Genomic DNA, 16,457 nt, shown 5'->3' with positions numbered 1-16,457 from the left:
TTCTCAGGGCAATCCTGGCATGGGAGTCAAGGGGCAGATGGGAGACCCGGTAAGAACCCCTTTCGCCTGGAGAGCAGATGTTGGCATGTATGTGCTGCCTGGTTGTGGAGGCTGCTCTGACGATCACGTAACTGCGTTCATTGTCTCATCGCTGCTCAATTTAATGGCTGCGAACTTTTCTCTGCTGAATCATTATGGTACCATTACCCTGGACTATAAAATGACAGTTCTGACAAAATTAAACTCTAAACTCAAGTCCGTTTATATGGTACACTTTACCTCAGCAGGAAGAGAGTGAACATTTTTGATACTATATTATATTCGGAGTAGCAATTTTGTTTAATTACTGATTTGTTTGCCTTAACTTTATAATTTTATCAAAATCCCAAGTTTTACACGTAAATAAAAATATAAATAACCGGAACCAGAGCACTTAGCAATACACAGTCCCCGCTGCCTCCCTCTCTCACATTGACAGCCCTTTCCACTGAAACGTGAACGTTGGCAAGACAAGCTAACGTGTTTCAAAATGGCAGCTCCTCTGGCAAAAGCCTGAATGTGTAGCAGTTGGGGAATGGCTCTTTCAACAACTGTGGGCAAATAGTTCGGAAACTGTCCTCTGCTCTGCGCCAGACCAGCACGGTACTGGGTGTGGGGCTTTAGCAGGACAGGCGGGATCACCTCTCTCAGGGAGTCCCAGTCTGGTTGGGTGCATGTTGTACAGCCATTTAACAAAATGTCACATTGCCAAAGACATATTGGAACACTTCCTGATGTGGGGAGGCGCCTATGATATAATGTTGAGCAGAAAGTACAGGTTACAGAAGTGTACATTCAATTTTATAAAAACTGCAACAATAACAAGAGGACTCTAAAATATACACTTATTTTAATGGAGATTATCTCTAGGATGGTAAGATTATGGGGCACTTTTATTTTTTAAATTTATTTTTAACAACAAGTGTGTATTAGTTATGAAAAACAACAAATATTTAAAATTATATCATTTATATATCATGGTTATAGTTTTAAATCCATGACACACGGGATTTTAAGCATTACATCACAATCCATGGGTGAAAGTCTTCCTTGTACTAAATTTTACTTCAAAATAAAGTTTATATGAAATTCCTATTATCTTGATATTTTTTTCAAGGGTGAGGTTGGCCAGCAAGGTTTTCCTGGACCGACCCTACTGGTACAGCCACCTGATTTTTGTCTCTATAAAGGAGAAAAGGTAATTTCCCGTCCCTGTGTTACTTTGGTAAAGTGGTACTAGCCACCATTGCTTGAACACGTACCTGAGCCAGCCAAGTCCTGAGCACCTACACCCATCACTGCATTAATCCCAACCCCACCTTAACAGGTTTGTACAGTTATTAGCCCCATGTAGAGAGTTGGAAAATGAGGCTTGAAAAGATTACCAATGTTTTCAAGTTTACCCAGACCTAGCTTGGACTGCTCAACTGTGACATGTCCTTCATCAAATATGCCCCATTAATATTGTCTTTGGTATGTGGGCTGAAAAAAAAACACTGTAAATCCAGTTGTCTTTAGATGTTACATCTGGGCTTGATGTTTTGATGATAGAAAAGGAAGCTGACGCATAGAACTGGGCACATAATGTACTCTTGGTCAAGATCAATTCCTCTGTTAGCCTCCAGTGCTGATGTTATGAATGCCACATGCAGGTTCTGTTGATGATGTTCAGTTACTGGATTAAATTTTACTAATTGGCTCAAAATGAGACATTCCTCTCAGTGGCTGCATTCCCAGTGGGCATCTGTTGCCGTGGCTCCATGGTCATTCCCCACCTGTGCCCAGATGTCACACCTCTCACACGAACTGGCCCGAACAGTGTCAGGCTCATAGGTGCTCCTGGACCTTAGTTACTAATTAGCGACAGTTGAAGAGTAATTTCTTATTTTAAAAATTAATACAATGGATGCTTAAAGGCAATTTCTGAGATGGAATTCAATGGGTTAAATAATAATAATAATAATAATAATAATAATAATAAGCTAGATTACATTCATTATGACTTTTAGGGTGTAAAAGGAATACCTGGAATGATTGGACCTCCAGGACCTCCAGGACCCAAGGTAATTTATTGAAGTCACTTTTAAAAAAATGTGCTATCTTAATTTTTTAAAAAAATTATATTCTTTATCATTGCTTTAAATGTCAATATATGTTACTAGAATTTGTCACTATTTTATCATAATCCTGTAGGGTTTCTATTATAAAGCGTTGATTTCTTTAACTTGCTGGCAACAATTTTTATTTCTCATTTTGTGTTTGCATTCTCTATTGCTGAAATATTGTTGTTTGAACACCTGTAAATGCCATCTTTCTAAGGGAGAACCTGGTATTGGGGAAAAAGGAGAAAAGGGCATTCCAGGCTTCCCAGGCCCTCGGGTAAGGATCGTTCATGCCATCCTTAACTTCAGTGAGTATGGAGGCATTTCTTTCTTACATTTTTATAAAACTAGATCACTGCTTCTGAGAGCTCAAAAATGGGATTATTTCAAATATGAACAATAGATTTTTGACAAGAATTGTGTGATAGCTCAAAGTCCCAGAACACCCCTTCTATTGACATCATTTCGATAAAACTGACAAGCAGGAGATAGAAGAATTGGAGGGAAGTAACAGGATTGTGGCATTTCTTGTTTGGCTCAGTGTCAGTGTGATAGTAGCTTGGAATTGTTTATTTAATCCTATTTGATAAAAGAAAGTACTGATGTAGGGGCAGGAGCTAAAAAAGAAGCACAGAATCAGGCCTCAAACATCACCACACATGTCACTAATGTGGTCCCCATGCATAGAGTGACTATCGAGGGCAGACCCCATGGGCATGGGTATTGGGTTTATTTGGCTCTAGATTTAGTGCTGAGTGAGACAAAATTGGCTTCCATGGTAATTTTTATTGCTGATAATGCTTAGAGCAACTATTAATCTGCAGGCAAATTATACTGCAATGATTTCAAAGATTTTTAGACCAAGGCACAGGTGGGCATTAAGTTAAATAAACTAAAATGGAATAGTAACAACAAAATATGTTTTTAATTTAAAGCACTGGTGAGGACATACATTTTTAAAAATAAGATTAAAGACCAATTAAAATAATAAATGTGATAAAGAAATGAAATCTACTTTATATTTATTTTCTTTTATTCAACAACCTTAGCAGATAAGATGAAATATGCATGGTGCTATCCCATCATGTGAAACAGGATTCCTTGAGCTGGTGCATGAATTTTAATTTAATTCCGTTTGTGTCATTTTTTGTGTGAATTTATTAGGGTGTCCCTGGCTCCTATGGATCTCCAGGTTTTCCAGGATTAAAGGTAAGTGTACAGTATGGATATGATAAATACACTTTAAATAGTAAGTGCAATTGAGTATCATTCAAAAGTTGGACCAGTGCATGCAAACACACATGCAGAATTGGATAGGGAGACATATTCACTTTACGAATTACATGTTTTAGCTGTGGGTGCAAAGACTAAAGCACAAAACTGCTGCAACCCCAAAGTAGTGTTAAGATGTTAATATTTTGCACAGAATCTCTGTGAGCGTGTGTCGCTCAAATTAAATGACAATGAGATAATTTGTCACCTAATTACATCCTATCTAATAAAAGAGTAATATGCAAATTGACCATCACTCCAACACACAAGATGGCTGCCCCCATGTGGTCAAAGATCCTGTCCCCATGTGGACACAAGATGGCCACCACAAGATGGCCAGCAAGGGAGGGCAGTTGGGAGGGACCAGGCCTGCAAGGGAGGGCAGTTGTGGGCTATCAGGCCAGCAGGGGAGGGCAGTTGGGAGGGACCAGGCCTGCAAGGGAGGGCAGTTGGTGATCAAGCCTGCAGGGGAGGGCAGTAAGGGGTGACCAGGTCGGCAGAGGAGGGAAGTTGGGGGTGACCGGGCCTGCAGGGAAGGGCACTTGGGGGGACCCAGGCCTGCAAGGGAGAGCAGTTGGGGGTGATCAAGCCTGCAGGGGAGGGCAGTTAGGGGTGACCAGGCCGTCAGAGGAGGGAAGTTGGGGGTGACTGGGCCTGCAGGGAAGGGCAGTTTGGGGCAACCCAGGCCTGCAGGGGAGGGCAGTTAGGGGCAATCAGGCTGGCAGGTAGAAGCGGTTAGGGGCAGGCAAGCAGTTGGGAGCCAGCCACCAGGATCGGGCCTAAACGGGCAGTCGGACATCCCTCAAGGGGTCCCAGATTGGAGAGGGTACAGGCTGGGCTGAGGGACACTCCCCGACCGTGCATGAATTTCATGCACTGGGCCTCTAGTTTTTTTTTTATAAAAGGCATGTTTCTGGTTATTTATAGGGTGAACAAGGACTGTTTGGAACTCCTGGGTCATTTGGATTTCCTGGTCCAAAGGTAAAAAAAGTGAACCTGTTAGAGTACCCACCTGACAAAATTCCACATCCCTTATGTTGTACAATATAGGTTTAAAAAAATATTTCAAAGAATGATTCAAAATGTAACTTTTAAAAGAGGCAGAGTTAATTTTGTATGCATTATTTTATTGCATGTGTAATGATTACATTTTACATTTGAATAATGATCCTTTTGAAAGTTTAAAAAATTCCATGGGGATCATACAGCATCTCGATTAAAACCAGAGGGAGCTGTGGAGAGCTCTTTGCTTTTACCACCACTGAATTGTTTCTTTGCAACCTCTGTGACCTTACATTCAGCTCTAGCCCAGGACAAGCCATGGTAGCACTAAGGGGACACAATGAAGGGGACCATATTTGCTGTTAAAATAAAATGTGGATTCAGCTCTTGTAGGTGAATAAGCTATAGAGTGTCAAATCAGACATTAATGCTCATGATATATCTAAGAAACTTTATGGCTTCAGAGGTATCTAATTTATGAGAATGGAATAACTTTATTGGAGTTAAAAACATTTTCTTTTTTTGTTAATCCTCACCTGAGGATATTTTTTTCCATTGATTTTTAGAGAGAGTGGAAAGGAGGGGCAGAGACAGAGAGAAACATCTATGTGAGAAACATCGATTGGTTGCCTCCCATATGCAGCGATCCAGCCTGCAACCTAGGTACATGCCCTTGATGGATTCTAACTCAAGACCCTTCAGTCCATTGGCCAATGCTCAACCAGTGAGCAAAATTGGTGAGGGCCATTTTATTTGCTTATGAGAGAACTTTTCTAGTTGGTTATTTATTTCTGCTCTTAGGGAAGAGGTCGAATAATGCCTGTTTTTCCTAGGAGTCAATGAACTATCTGTTTCTCTAATCTGCCTATAGTCTTTATTTCTTACATGAATGCACTCTTGGTCCTTATAATATTTATTTAGTGCTGGGCAACATGAAAAAAATATTCCTATTTCTAAGAAAAGCCAATGATTAATGATTCCAGGGGGATCCCGGAGACCGCGGGTACCCGGGACCACCAGGGGCGTTGACGACTCCACCTCTTCCACTCAAAGGTTTGTGTTTCATTCAGGTCCTCCATTAATAATGTGGAAATGGGGTTTGAGTATCCCTGACAGAGGAATATGGCCCAGTATTGCATAGTTTGCACATGAGGCAGGCTAAATAGGTGAACTTCAGCGCGAATTTATAATTACACATCTTGGTTCATCTCTAACAGCAGACGACATCAAATTTTATTTTAGTATGTACACTGTATGCTGGGATTTTTTTTTTTATTATGTCACCTTTAAGAGAGTAGGGATTTTTAGCTATTAAAATATATGTAAAACCATTTGACTAAGACCTACCAAGTTGGCACCTTCAAGACCAGAGCGGCCTAAATCAATGACAGACAGCGCCACTCCAAGGTCATGCATCTGCAGACCAGATGAAAGGCTCATATCTAAGATATAACATTTAAAATGTGGAGGGAAACTGTAAAGCAGTCTCCTAGTTGTATTTCAGCAAGCGTCACAGAAAGTACTTGTGTGTGGATTTTAAAATTTAGGTATATGTTAATATATTCACAAGTGTCATTCTTTTTGGCAGGTCCTCCGGGGGATCCAGGACTCCCTGGCCGCTATGGAGAAATGGGGGCTGTTGGGTCCCCCGGTCCCCCTGGCCCCTTAGGTCGACCAGGGGAAACCTGTCCAGGTATGAATCCACTGGCTTTATAAACCAGGTCTGCTACATCCTCCTCTGCACTGGAGGTTTTCAACTCTAGCTGACACTGAATCACCTTAGGAGTATTTCAAAATGCCGAGGGCTGTCTCTACCCCAGACAAAGAATGTTGGACTCCCTGGGACATGGACCAGGCATCTGCTGTTATTAAAGTGCCTCGTATTTCTAATGGACAGCCAGGGTTCAGAACCACACACTCCAGCCAGTTAATCACTTGCTGCCCGGGTCCCTGGGCCGCACCTCAGAAATATTCAGTCAAGGTCTCAGGGGTGTGGTGAGGAATGTGTCTGCATAACAGGCTTCCCAGGACAGCATCACTTGCAGACGAGATCTGGGAACCGTGCGAGGGTTCCCGTGTTTCTTTGGGTCTTCTCCACGCTCTTAGAAGGCTCTCCTTTTGACACCTAATTGTCAAAATTGACTTTGTCCATTTGCTCCCAACTTAAAAGTTCCCACATGAAATGTGGAAATACAAATCTCAAATTAAAAAGTAAAATTTTGATTCAGTCTAAGTTAAAAAAAAAAAAACCCACACACACAGCAAAACAACAATCTTTCTCTTTCCCTCCTCAAAAAAAAAAACAAAAACAAAAACAAAAAACCCTTTATATGCTTTTCTCCTTTCGCTCTTTCCCCCAAGTGTGTTACCTTTACTTTCTCTCTCCTAAGCTCCAAGGGTTCTTCTTCTGCCTCTTTCTAAAGAAACTTTCTCTTACAGTTTTTTGGGGAAAAATCCCCTCTGGCTCATGTAATACTTGATGAAGAGCCTGGGAAATAATTCTGTTGACCTAAGGACTTTGAACTCCTTCAAGTGCTGTGCTAGTTACTATTCCTAGTAAGATTAGGAACAGAAATGTAGAGGATATTTGCATTCTGACAGCCCAGGAGAACTGATTAAACATGTGAGGGGAACAGTCTTGAATAAATGTAATTCCATGTAGTCTGTGTTTCTTCTTATATTTTCCGGGAGGATTAAGAAGTTTCCTGAAATATTCAACTGCTAGCTCCAGCCTTCTTGTTTAATCCTTCACGAATCTAGTTCCACTTTGGGGGATCTGATGGCCACAAGGGTGGCAGAGCTTTGCTTGGTTCACTCCATCTTTAGACACCATAGCCTTGGCTTACTTAACCTGGGACTGTATAAACCATAAGAGCACTCTTTGGTCGGGAACCATTAGACTCTGGTCTTAGATTTTTCCTTTTGGGTTTGTTTGTAATAAACTAGAGGCCTAGTGCATGGATTTGTGCACTGGTGGGGTCCCCGGCCTGGCCTGCAGGGATCAGACTGAAACGGGATCTCCGACATCCCCCAAGCGGTCCCAGATTGAGAGAGGGCGGTTCTCGGGTGATGTACCCCAGAATCGGGCTCCCTCCTCTCTGGTTCCAGCTGTATCAGCCAAGAACCACTGCTGCCAAGTGACCGCAGCTCAGCAGCGTCTACATTGAGCATCTTCCCCCTGGTGGTCAGTGCATGTCATAGCTACTGGCCAGTCAGTTGGTTGCTTAGCCTTTTATATACACTGAGTGGCCAGATTATTATGATCTCTGAACACATAATAACCTGGCCACTCAGTGTGTATATATATATATATATATATATATATATATATATATATATATATATATATATATATATTAGAGGCCTGGTGCATGAATTCGTGCATAGGTGGGGTCCAGCCAGCCTGGCCAGGGGGAGGGGACATGGGTGGTTGCCCTGCCTGTCTGCTGGTCGAACACCTGGTCGAGGGGACAATTTGCATATTAGCCTTTTATTATATAGGATATACACTGAGTGTCCAGATTATTATGCGTTCAAAGATCATAATAATCTGGCCACTCAGTGTATGTAGATTGCATTTACATTACATCACACACCTATGTGTGTCCACATATACATATAATTGAAACAGAAATTTCACAACATCATACCTTTAGGGTATATGATGCACTCCTTTGCTATTCCATTCTTTTCTTCTGAAAACATTTTTTAATGCTGGCCACACTTAATTGATTTCAAGCTCTTCAAACGGGTGGTCAAGGCTGAGGTATGCCATACACTGTAGCCCATTCTCCCTGTTGGAAGGTGGTTGAGCATTTCACTGGCATTGGCACAAGGCAGCATCTAGGTCCATCCACTCATCGTAGAGACTCAGAGTCAGGTCTTAGGATTGGCATGAGGACAAGATAACAGCCAAGTCTGCAGGAACACATGTTCTTTTTGCCTTAAGTACACCAATGTGTAGAGCCTGTATTATACATATATTATTTTTTAATGGTCTACAGTATTTAGCATGAGGTAAGCAGGGCTTTGGGGTCAGCCACCTGTCATTGAATCACAGCCCTGCCACTTAGTATAATGAAACAGTTATGCATTCACACTAAGGACTAAGAGCATTCCAGGTTTCTCTACTTACAAGTTGTGTGATCTTGGGCATCTAGCAAACCTCTCTGTGCCTCAGTTTTCTCATCTGCAAAATGGAGTTCTTGTTAAGGTTGAAAGAAGTAATCTATATCTATATCTATACCTATTTATATCTGTATCTCTACATATACAGTTCTTCGACTACAGCCTGGCATATAGTAAAGACTCACTGTTGTTAGCTATTATTTTACTCATATTTGGCCTAAATTTTCCATGGCTTATCTCTAAGGTACAAACTTTGCAGGATTGTTTGAAGAGTAAAGATAATGTGTGGAAACATGTAAAGCGTCAGCACATATACACAAATAATGAAAGCCATTATTTAACTAGCATGCTACATTACTGATTACCGACAGGGTTTCAATGGTCTATCAATGAACTTATTATCCAAACCTAGTGTCTTAACATAACAACAATCATTATAGTACCCTTCACTCTTTCTGTGGTTCAAACTAGAAGGGCTAAGCTGAGCCATTCTAGATCAAGGACTGATTATACAGCAGGAAGGAACTGGAGTGTGAGACTGGCCAAGCCTCTCCCTCCTATATCTCTCATGTAGCCTCAGACCTCTTTGTGGGTTCATACTTCACTTAGGCTGGCTTCCTTACAATGTGGTGGCGTTGGAACAGTGGGTTTGCTTCTATGGTGGGCCAGGACTTCAGGCCCAAGTGTTTCAGCTCACATGGCATAAACGGAATCACATTTAATAATCCTGCCTTGGAAACCATTGTGCCACTCCCACCGTGCTCCATGAGCCCAAGCAATCACAAACGCCTGCCACATTCAAAGGGAGGGAACCCTCCGCCTTGCGATGGGGGAAGTCAAGGTTCCACAATAACATGAGGAACAGAGCACCACGTGGCCATCTTTGAAAACTGCAGTCTTCCACAAAGAGATTCTAGAGCCAGGGGTGCTTAGGAAGACACGGCTAGGACAAGTGGTCACTGTCACACAAAGGCTTCCAGCTGTCTTTAAGGCAAAACCACCAGAGAGGGAGTAGAATGTCAAGGGGAAGCAGGCTTTAGCTTCTGCTGCATTACTCACTTTGACCTCCTCAGAACACACTGAAAACTAATCGTTCGATGAGCACGTGCTATTGCCAGATATTGCACTAAGCTTCTTAGGTGGATTTTTTATTTAATCCTGTAACAGGCCACTGAGACAGACATATAGGATTAAAGATGTTAAGTACCTGTGGCCAGAGAGGGAGAGGCCAGGTTCAAATCCAGCACCTCTATGTTTCCCCACCAACCTAGGTTGCCATGGTGCTTCATGTCCTATATAGATGGTTTTGTGAGTCCATACTTTTATTCACTAAATGTGCTAATGTGTTTATTGATATTATTTTTTACCAAGTTATCAAGATTGAAATAAATAACTTTAATTAGATAATATATATTTCTTTCCCAATAATCCTAAAGAATGGGGAAAAGGAAAGAAAATCTGATTCCCCAAATCTGTTTGTTTCTACTTATGTGCTTTTTTCAGTTATTTTTTAATTACATTTTTTTTCCCCTTTAAAAACTCCCTCAGTCCAAGGCAGAATGTACTGGTTTGATTTCTAACAGACACCTTTAATCTGAGAGTCTGTGTGGTTTTCATTCTTGGTTTCTCTTGGAGGCATGATGGGACTCCCTGGGCCACCAGGGTTTCCTGGGCATCCGGGAGTTCCAGGGGCAGCTGGCCCTCCTGCGAGACCTGATTCCGCTCCAGGAAAACCAGGGGACCCGGGACCACCTGGGCTGCCGGGAGCACCAGGACGTCAGGGACCTCCGGGATCAGATGGTAAAGTGCTCCTCACTCACAGTCATTAGCATTTATGTTGAACTTGATATTTGTAGTGTCATTCAGAAAATGTGACTTTCTAAATATTTAAAAAAATTTTTTTCATATTTCCTGAGCCAAGTTTTGTGGTATTAATACCACAAAAAATAAACTGATACTATTGAACTATCACATCAATGAAAGCATATGAAACTATTTGGTAGAGAATTTAAGTGTAATGATAGAATTTTGTAAGTTAATACAATTTGTGTTTTTTAATGTAGTTTTAATTTTTATCAGAGCTATAATGGACCTGGCTTAGGATTCAAACAGTTCTACAAAGCCAGTTATGGTGAACTGCCATCCTATGCAACCCCTTCTGTTTCTTCTTGGATCTTTGATTATTTGTCTCTATGTTGCCATTCAACATACTTGCATTGTTATTTCTTAATTTTTTGGTTTGAGCATTATCTTTTGCATTCCCTCTATACAAGATAAATTTAGCTCTCTTTCCCTCCCTCCCAACCACACATGTGCACACTGGAAAATATTGTTAGTATCCTAATTTCAGTTAAATAAATACTCAGTGTTTACAATGAATAGTTATAAAATGCCACTCACCAATTCTGCCACATAATACTATCTATCATTACTTTTCTAGCATGACATTTTGCTAACAATTGTCTTGTTTTCTTTGTGTGTTTGCTAATTCAACCTGAACCCACCTCAAATTATAGAAATATCCCAATAGTACATTATAACTCATTAAATATTCTATCAGTGTTACCTCTTTAAATAAATCTCTCCTGGAGCTTTTGAGCTGTTCAAATTAGGTCAGGTTTCATTTTTAATCGACTGCTGAGATACTGTCTTGAGATCTACCTTCACCATTATTCTGGGCACTCTCTTTCTCTTTCTCTATCTCTGTTTCCTACCACATATATTTCTTTCACTCATTTACTCTCTCATTATACTTCTTGAGAAAAAGCATGAATTTGAGGGATCTTACATTTCTGAAAATGGCATTAATCTACTGTAGAATTTGATCAATAGTTTGGCTGAGTATAAAATTCTAGGTTGGAAATATTTTCCCTCAGGTTTTTAAAAGCATTCTTCATTGTCTTCTAGCTTCCAGTGTTGTTTTTTAAAAAAATCCAGTAACATTTAGATACTTGACATTTGTTTGAAATCTGTTTTCTGTAAAAACTTATGAGTTTTTCATGTCCTTAAGTTTCAGTGATTTGCCTTTTGGTGTGTGTGCGTTTGCATGTATTTGCAGGCATGTAGTGGGTACTTTCGATCCAACACAAATCTTCATTAAAAATTATTAAACTACTTATTTGAAGCTATTCTCTCCTCTCCCCACTCTCTGTTTTCTCTTTCTGGACTGTATAGATTTGTCAGTAAAATCTTTGATCTATTATTCTTTACTTTTTTTCTGTAATACTTTCTAGAAGATTTTCTCATCTCTGTCTTCCAACTTTGCTCCTGAATTTTTAAATTTCTGCTGTCATATATTTTTTCTAATTTTCAAGGATTTTGTTGTTGCTAGTGTTCCCTTCTAATGGCTCCTTCTGCAGCAGCTGGTTCATGTTTCAGGGATAAAATGTCTTCTTTCACCTGCTTTTATAATTACATGGTTTCTTTTAAAGGTTTCTTCCCGCTGCACTGTTTTCTGCAGCTTTGCAGGGTTGTTTTATCTTGCTGCAATTTTTTGAGAAAGAGATCTTGTTTGGGGCCTCATTGTCTACTTCAGAGGTTGCAATTCCTGAATTTTGGGAGGGATTTCTGATATAAATTGTGTTCTTTCTTCGCTTTCCTTACTGCCTGCTTAGAATTCAGCTTTGTTAAGGGTCTGCTAAGTCTTTTCACGTTTTTGCCATTGTTTCCTTTCCTTTAGTTTGAGGTTTATGCCTTTTTATAATATTCTTTCACTGTATGCTATTTTATTGGAGTTTGGAGAGAACAAGGAACTTACGGTTTGCATTCTACATGTCATCCTTAATCAGGTATCTCTTAAGTTTTGCTCTCACAAGATCTGCTTTATGCTTCCTTCATTAAGTAATTATTGATAATTGGAAGGAAAAACGATCCTTCTGATACACTTACTTTCAGTGTTTTGTTTGTTTTCTTGTCCATTGCCTTGCTCTGCAACCCACTAATTAGTGCTGAGATTAGCATGACTTTACCAAAGGTTAAGGTGGCAGAAGCATGCTGTGACAATTATATGGTCTATTCTTATATCAGAGAGAAAGAATAAAAAGGAATGAAAGAAAGAATGGGCTGAGGGGAAGATGTGAGTGCAAGAGACACTCCTAACTTGTGCTGTAGGAGACATTCATAAAACTGTGTGATTCTCTCTGCCCATCCCCTTTCCCACTATAAAGTTATATATTGTAGTGTTGGACACCCTGGACCACAAGGACCAAAAGGCAAAATGGGTCCTCCAGGAAGAAGAGGCTCAAAAGGAGAAAAAGGCAAGTATGCTGCAAAGGTAGCATTCCTAGAAGCAACGGCACGTGCAGGATTGGGAGGCACTTACCACACGTGCAATGTGGCATTTCATTTAGATTTGTTACTGCCCTTAGTTATCCCTGGTAAATACTCCACTTCATTATATGCTCATCATGTGATTAGATCTTTCCAAAAAGTCAGCTCCTAATATCTTGGAGAATAAAGGAGAGACTTACCTGCCAGGAAATTTTCCTCAAAATAATAGTTTTTCCACGAAATCCTCTTGATTCCTTAAAACAGTGGTCGGCAAACTGCGGCTCTGTTGACTAATGAGTTTGCCGACCACTGCCTTAAAAGAAGCAGAGAAAGAACAGTATTGACCTTTTATTTTAGTTTCCCTCTGTGGGTCCCCTATCCTCCAGACTCATCAAGTGCGTATGGCTCTATTTCTCTGCCCTGACTTGTTTGGTGCCCTTTTGACCATCTGAGTCAGGTGGGTATGAGAGCTGAGGAGTTTGACTATCATAAAGACACTTATTTTGAGATTGCAAGTCCTGATAATTACATTGTAGTGAGTTATCAATTGTAATGTTGAATGCAGTCAACGTAATCCCTCTTCACATATTCTTTTGCTTCTTTAAATGGTCAGGGTTTATGCTGTAACTGAATTTCTGTTGTTGATTCTTTTTAGCAGGAATCAATTAAGAGACATTTCTTTCTCCCCATAGGAACCAAATAAGAGACAAACTTTTTAAAAAAAGAAGCTTTCTTATTATTAAAGTTTCTTAATTAGAATTGGACATCAGCTTTTCCCCTAGAATTTGTCAGGATGACTTTATTAAGATTCAAAATACCCCATTTGTATAGAAATGATATACCCACCACATATAGCCCATGCCTAGGTACCCCCCCACCCCCCGTGCCCATGCCCCACAGCACACCTTATCAGTTCTGCTAAAAGAATTGTGCACATTAGACTCTTCTTATTTTCGCTATTTGTTTTGTATTATAAAGCCTTTATTGGGATTTTATTCAGGAATATGACAAAGCTGCCTTTTATCCTCTGTCTAGGAAATGCGGGGCTCTGTGCCTGCAAGCCTGGTCCCATAGGCTCACCAGGTTCTCCAGGACTTCCTGGGAGGCAGGGAAGTAAGGGAGACTTGGGGCTCCCTGGGTGGCCTGGAGAAAGAGGTCACCCAGGCCTCCCTGGTGCTGAAGGATCTCCAGGGCCACCAGTGAGTAATTCTTACCAGTAACAATCTTTCTAGTTAAAAGAGACAGAGATAGAATTCAACAGGACCTGTTTCTATTATATTTTGTTTTGAACCTATAAATATATCAATCCCCCCAAATCATCTGTATTCATTCATTCGTTCATTCATTCATCCATCCATCCATTTGATTCATATTTATTGAGCACCTTCTATGTTCTAGATGCTATTCTAGGTGCTGGGGATGCAGAGGGGCCTCTACTCTGTTGGGAGGACATACACTATATAGTAGTAACATACTGATGCATAATATACAGCATGACAGGTGGCAATAAAGGCCAACACCATCTGGTGTGGCTTGAGTGGACAGAATGAAGGGAAGAGCAGAAGGAGAGGAAGTCAAAGAAGTGGCTGGAGGATAGGAGGGTTGCTGAGCATGGGGCTTTGTGAGTGGGTTGGATTTGAGTTTTTACTCTGGATGACACAGAACAGCCAGTGCTGAATTTTAAGAAAAGAAAGACATAATGTGACATTCATTTCCAATGGATCTTCCTTGTGGCTCTGTTAAAAACAGACTGCAGCGGACAAGGGGAGAAGTAGGTAGACTGTGGCAACAATCCTGCTGCAGTATGATAGAGCAGGGATTAACATGGTAGTACAGCACACAGGGGGGGAAGTGGTCAAGTTCTGGATATATTCTGAAGGTAGAGCTAACAGGTTGGCTGTTAGACTGGACATGGTACATGAGAAAAAGAGACATAAAGAATGAAGCCAAGATGGCGAAGACAATGTGAGGAGCAGGCATGGGTTCGTGAAAGGAAACAGTATCATTGGAGACATTTTACATTTGAGATGCTTAGTGGCCAACCAAGTGGAGATGCCGAGTAGGCAAGGGGGATGATATTCAAGTTGAGGATTCAGATCAGAGGTAGAGGCTGGAGATATAAATATTGGCATTGTCAGAGTTTCTATGATATTTAGTGCCAGAGAGTGGATGAGATGTATCTCAAAATGGCTCTCATTTTCTGACTATTACAATGACTCAGGTGGAGGCATAGCCTTTCAGCTGTCCCTCAGAATAAAATCACTGCCCCGGGACTCTCCCCTGAAGGCTGGAGACAGGCCTCCTTTCCCTCCTTACTAAAGAGGCTTAATCCTTGGGTGACCTGGAGCCTAACCATCAGCACCTGTACCCTTTCCATTTCCCCCAGGAAATCTCATGAAAATAAGGTTCTGATCTGAGACCCTGACGTGAGGGTGATGATTGAGCTGTCCCCGCACCACCCCATCACACTGTAAAGTGAACTTGCAAAGTCTACTCAGCAGGAAGCTAGGTCCTTCACGCGTGTATGTGGAATGGACTTGGTTACAGTTATTAAGTACTTTGCAATTTATAGTCTGCTTTTCTAATTCAGCATTTTATTATATTCATTTTTTCGTTGCTACTTAATCTTCTTAATGAAGACTTTATTGGTTCTAAAATATTTTTGCGACTTTCTATTGAGTTGCTTCTCAGGGCTAATATCTTGGAGTGCGGATTATTAGTTCATTCAGGGTTATCCTGGCTATGGTTTATGGAATTCAGTTGCTCTAAGAACTTGTCTTTAAACTGGCTGAATTTTGGATGTGTTTGTTGTGTATGGTTCTCTCGTATAACTTCCATGTATTAAATTCATCACTTTGTGGCCACAGTTAGGGACCAAGTTTATACTATGGGGCACCATGAAAGGAAAAGAGGGAGAGAGGGACAGACAGAAGGAAGAAGCATGAAGGAATAACAGATAATCGCTGTGGGTGCTCTCATTCTTCTGTGTATCTCCTCTGTTGTTGTTGTTGTTGTTGTGTGTGTGTGTGTGTGTGTGTATTAATAATATGAGATTTATGGCCATCTTGAGAAACTGGCAGTTCATTAACACAGGGTCAGTGCATTCCCACTGCTGCTGGAAGCTGAGAGGTGGCTGTGCCCCTGGGAGGAGGTCTGTGTTCTCTGCTCCTCACCATGGCCACCTATCTACTTCCCTCAGAAGGACATGGCCCCCTAGCCACCGCAATTGAAGTCTCTGATCCAGACCATGTATGAAACAACTAGTACGTGCCTGGCAGAGAGGACATTTTTGTTGCTGCTGGGATTTTGTTGTTGTGTTAATACATGTGTTTAGTGATCTCGGGTCTTAGAATTGTAAAAAGCAGCTCTTGATCCCAAAGTGGCTGGGAACCTCTCTGCCCCAGGTATTTTTCAGATTCAACATTTGTTTCACTAGAGTCTCAGTGCCATGACAGCAGGGCAGTCTTTAATTGCTGTGTCCTCAGAACTCAGAATAATGCCTGGCTCATTGTAGGTTTTCAGTAAATGAAGTCTCTAGTGAAATCTAAAGACAGCACTGGTAATTTTTTTCTTACTAGCTCAATTAAGACTATGATCTGATTCTAGTAATTAAAACTCTAATGCAAAACATTAGAGCAATTTACA

The 16,457-nt window shown here is 40.9% G+C and overlaps 1 protein-coding gene across 1 annotated transcript in view; it reads left to right on the top strand.

Moving 5' to 3' along the window:
- The window catches only part of COL4A4 (collagen type IV alpha 4 chain), a 111,354-nt gene that overhangs the window by 44,375 nt on the left and 50,522 nt on the right, over positions 1-16,457 (top strand). The window contains exons 12-22 of the mRNA XM_080667257.1: positions 8-49; positions 1,157-1,237; positions 2,049-2,102; positions 2,359-2,418; positions 3,306-3,350; positions 4,341-4,394; positions 5,399-5,468; positions 6,004-6,108; positions 10,179-10,343; positions 12,710-12,799; positions 13,848-14,011. Coding sequence (XP_080523383.1) covers positions 8-49; positions 1,157-1,237; positions 2,049-2,102; positions 2,359-2,418; positions 3,306-3,350; positions 4,341-4,394; positions 5,399-5,468; positions 6,004-6,108; positions 10,179-10,343; positions 12,710-12,799; positions 13,848-14,011 — 930 coding nt within the window. The remainder of the gene's footprint in view (positions 1-7; positions 50-1,156; positions 1,238-2,048; positions 2,103-2,358; positions 2,419-3,305; positions 3,351-4,340; positions 4,395-5,398; positions 5,469-6,003; positions 6,109-10,178; positions 10,344-12,709; positions 12,800-13,847; positions 14,012-16,457) is intronic.

Source organism: Plecotus auritus, assembly GCF_963455305.1.
Source record: "Plecotus auritus genome assembly, chromosome: 5".
Lineage (NCBI taxonomy): Eukaryota > Metazoa > Chordata > Mammalia > Chiroptera > Vespertilionidae > Plecotus > Plecotus auritus.
This window is presented reverse-complemented; position numbering and strand designations above follow the sequence as displayed.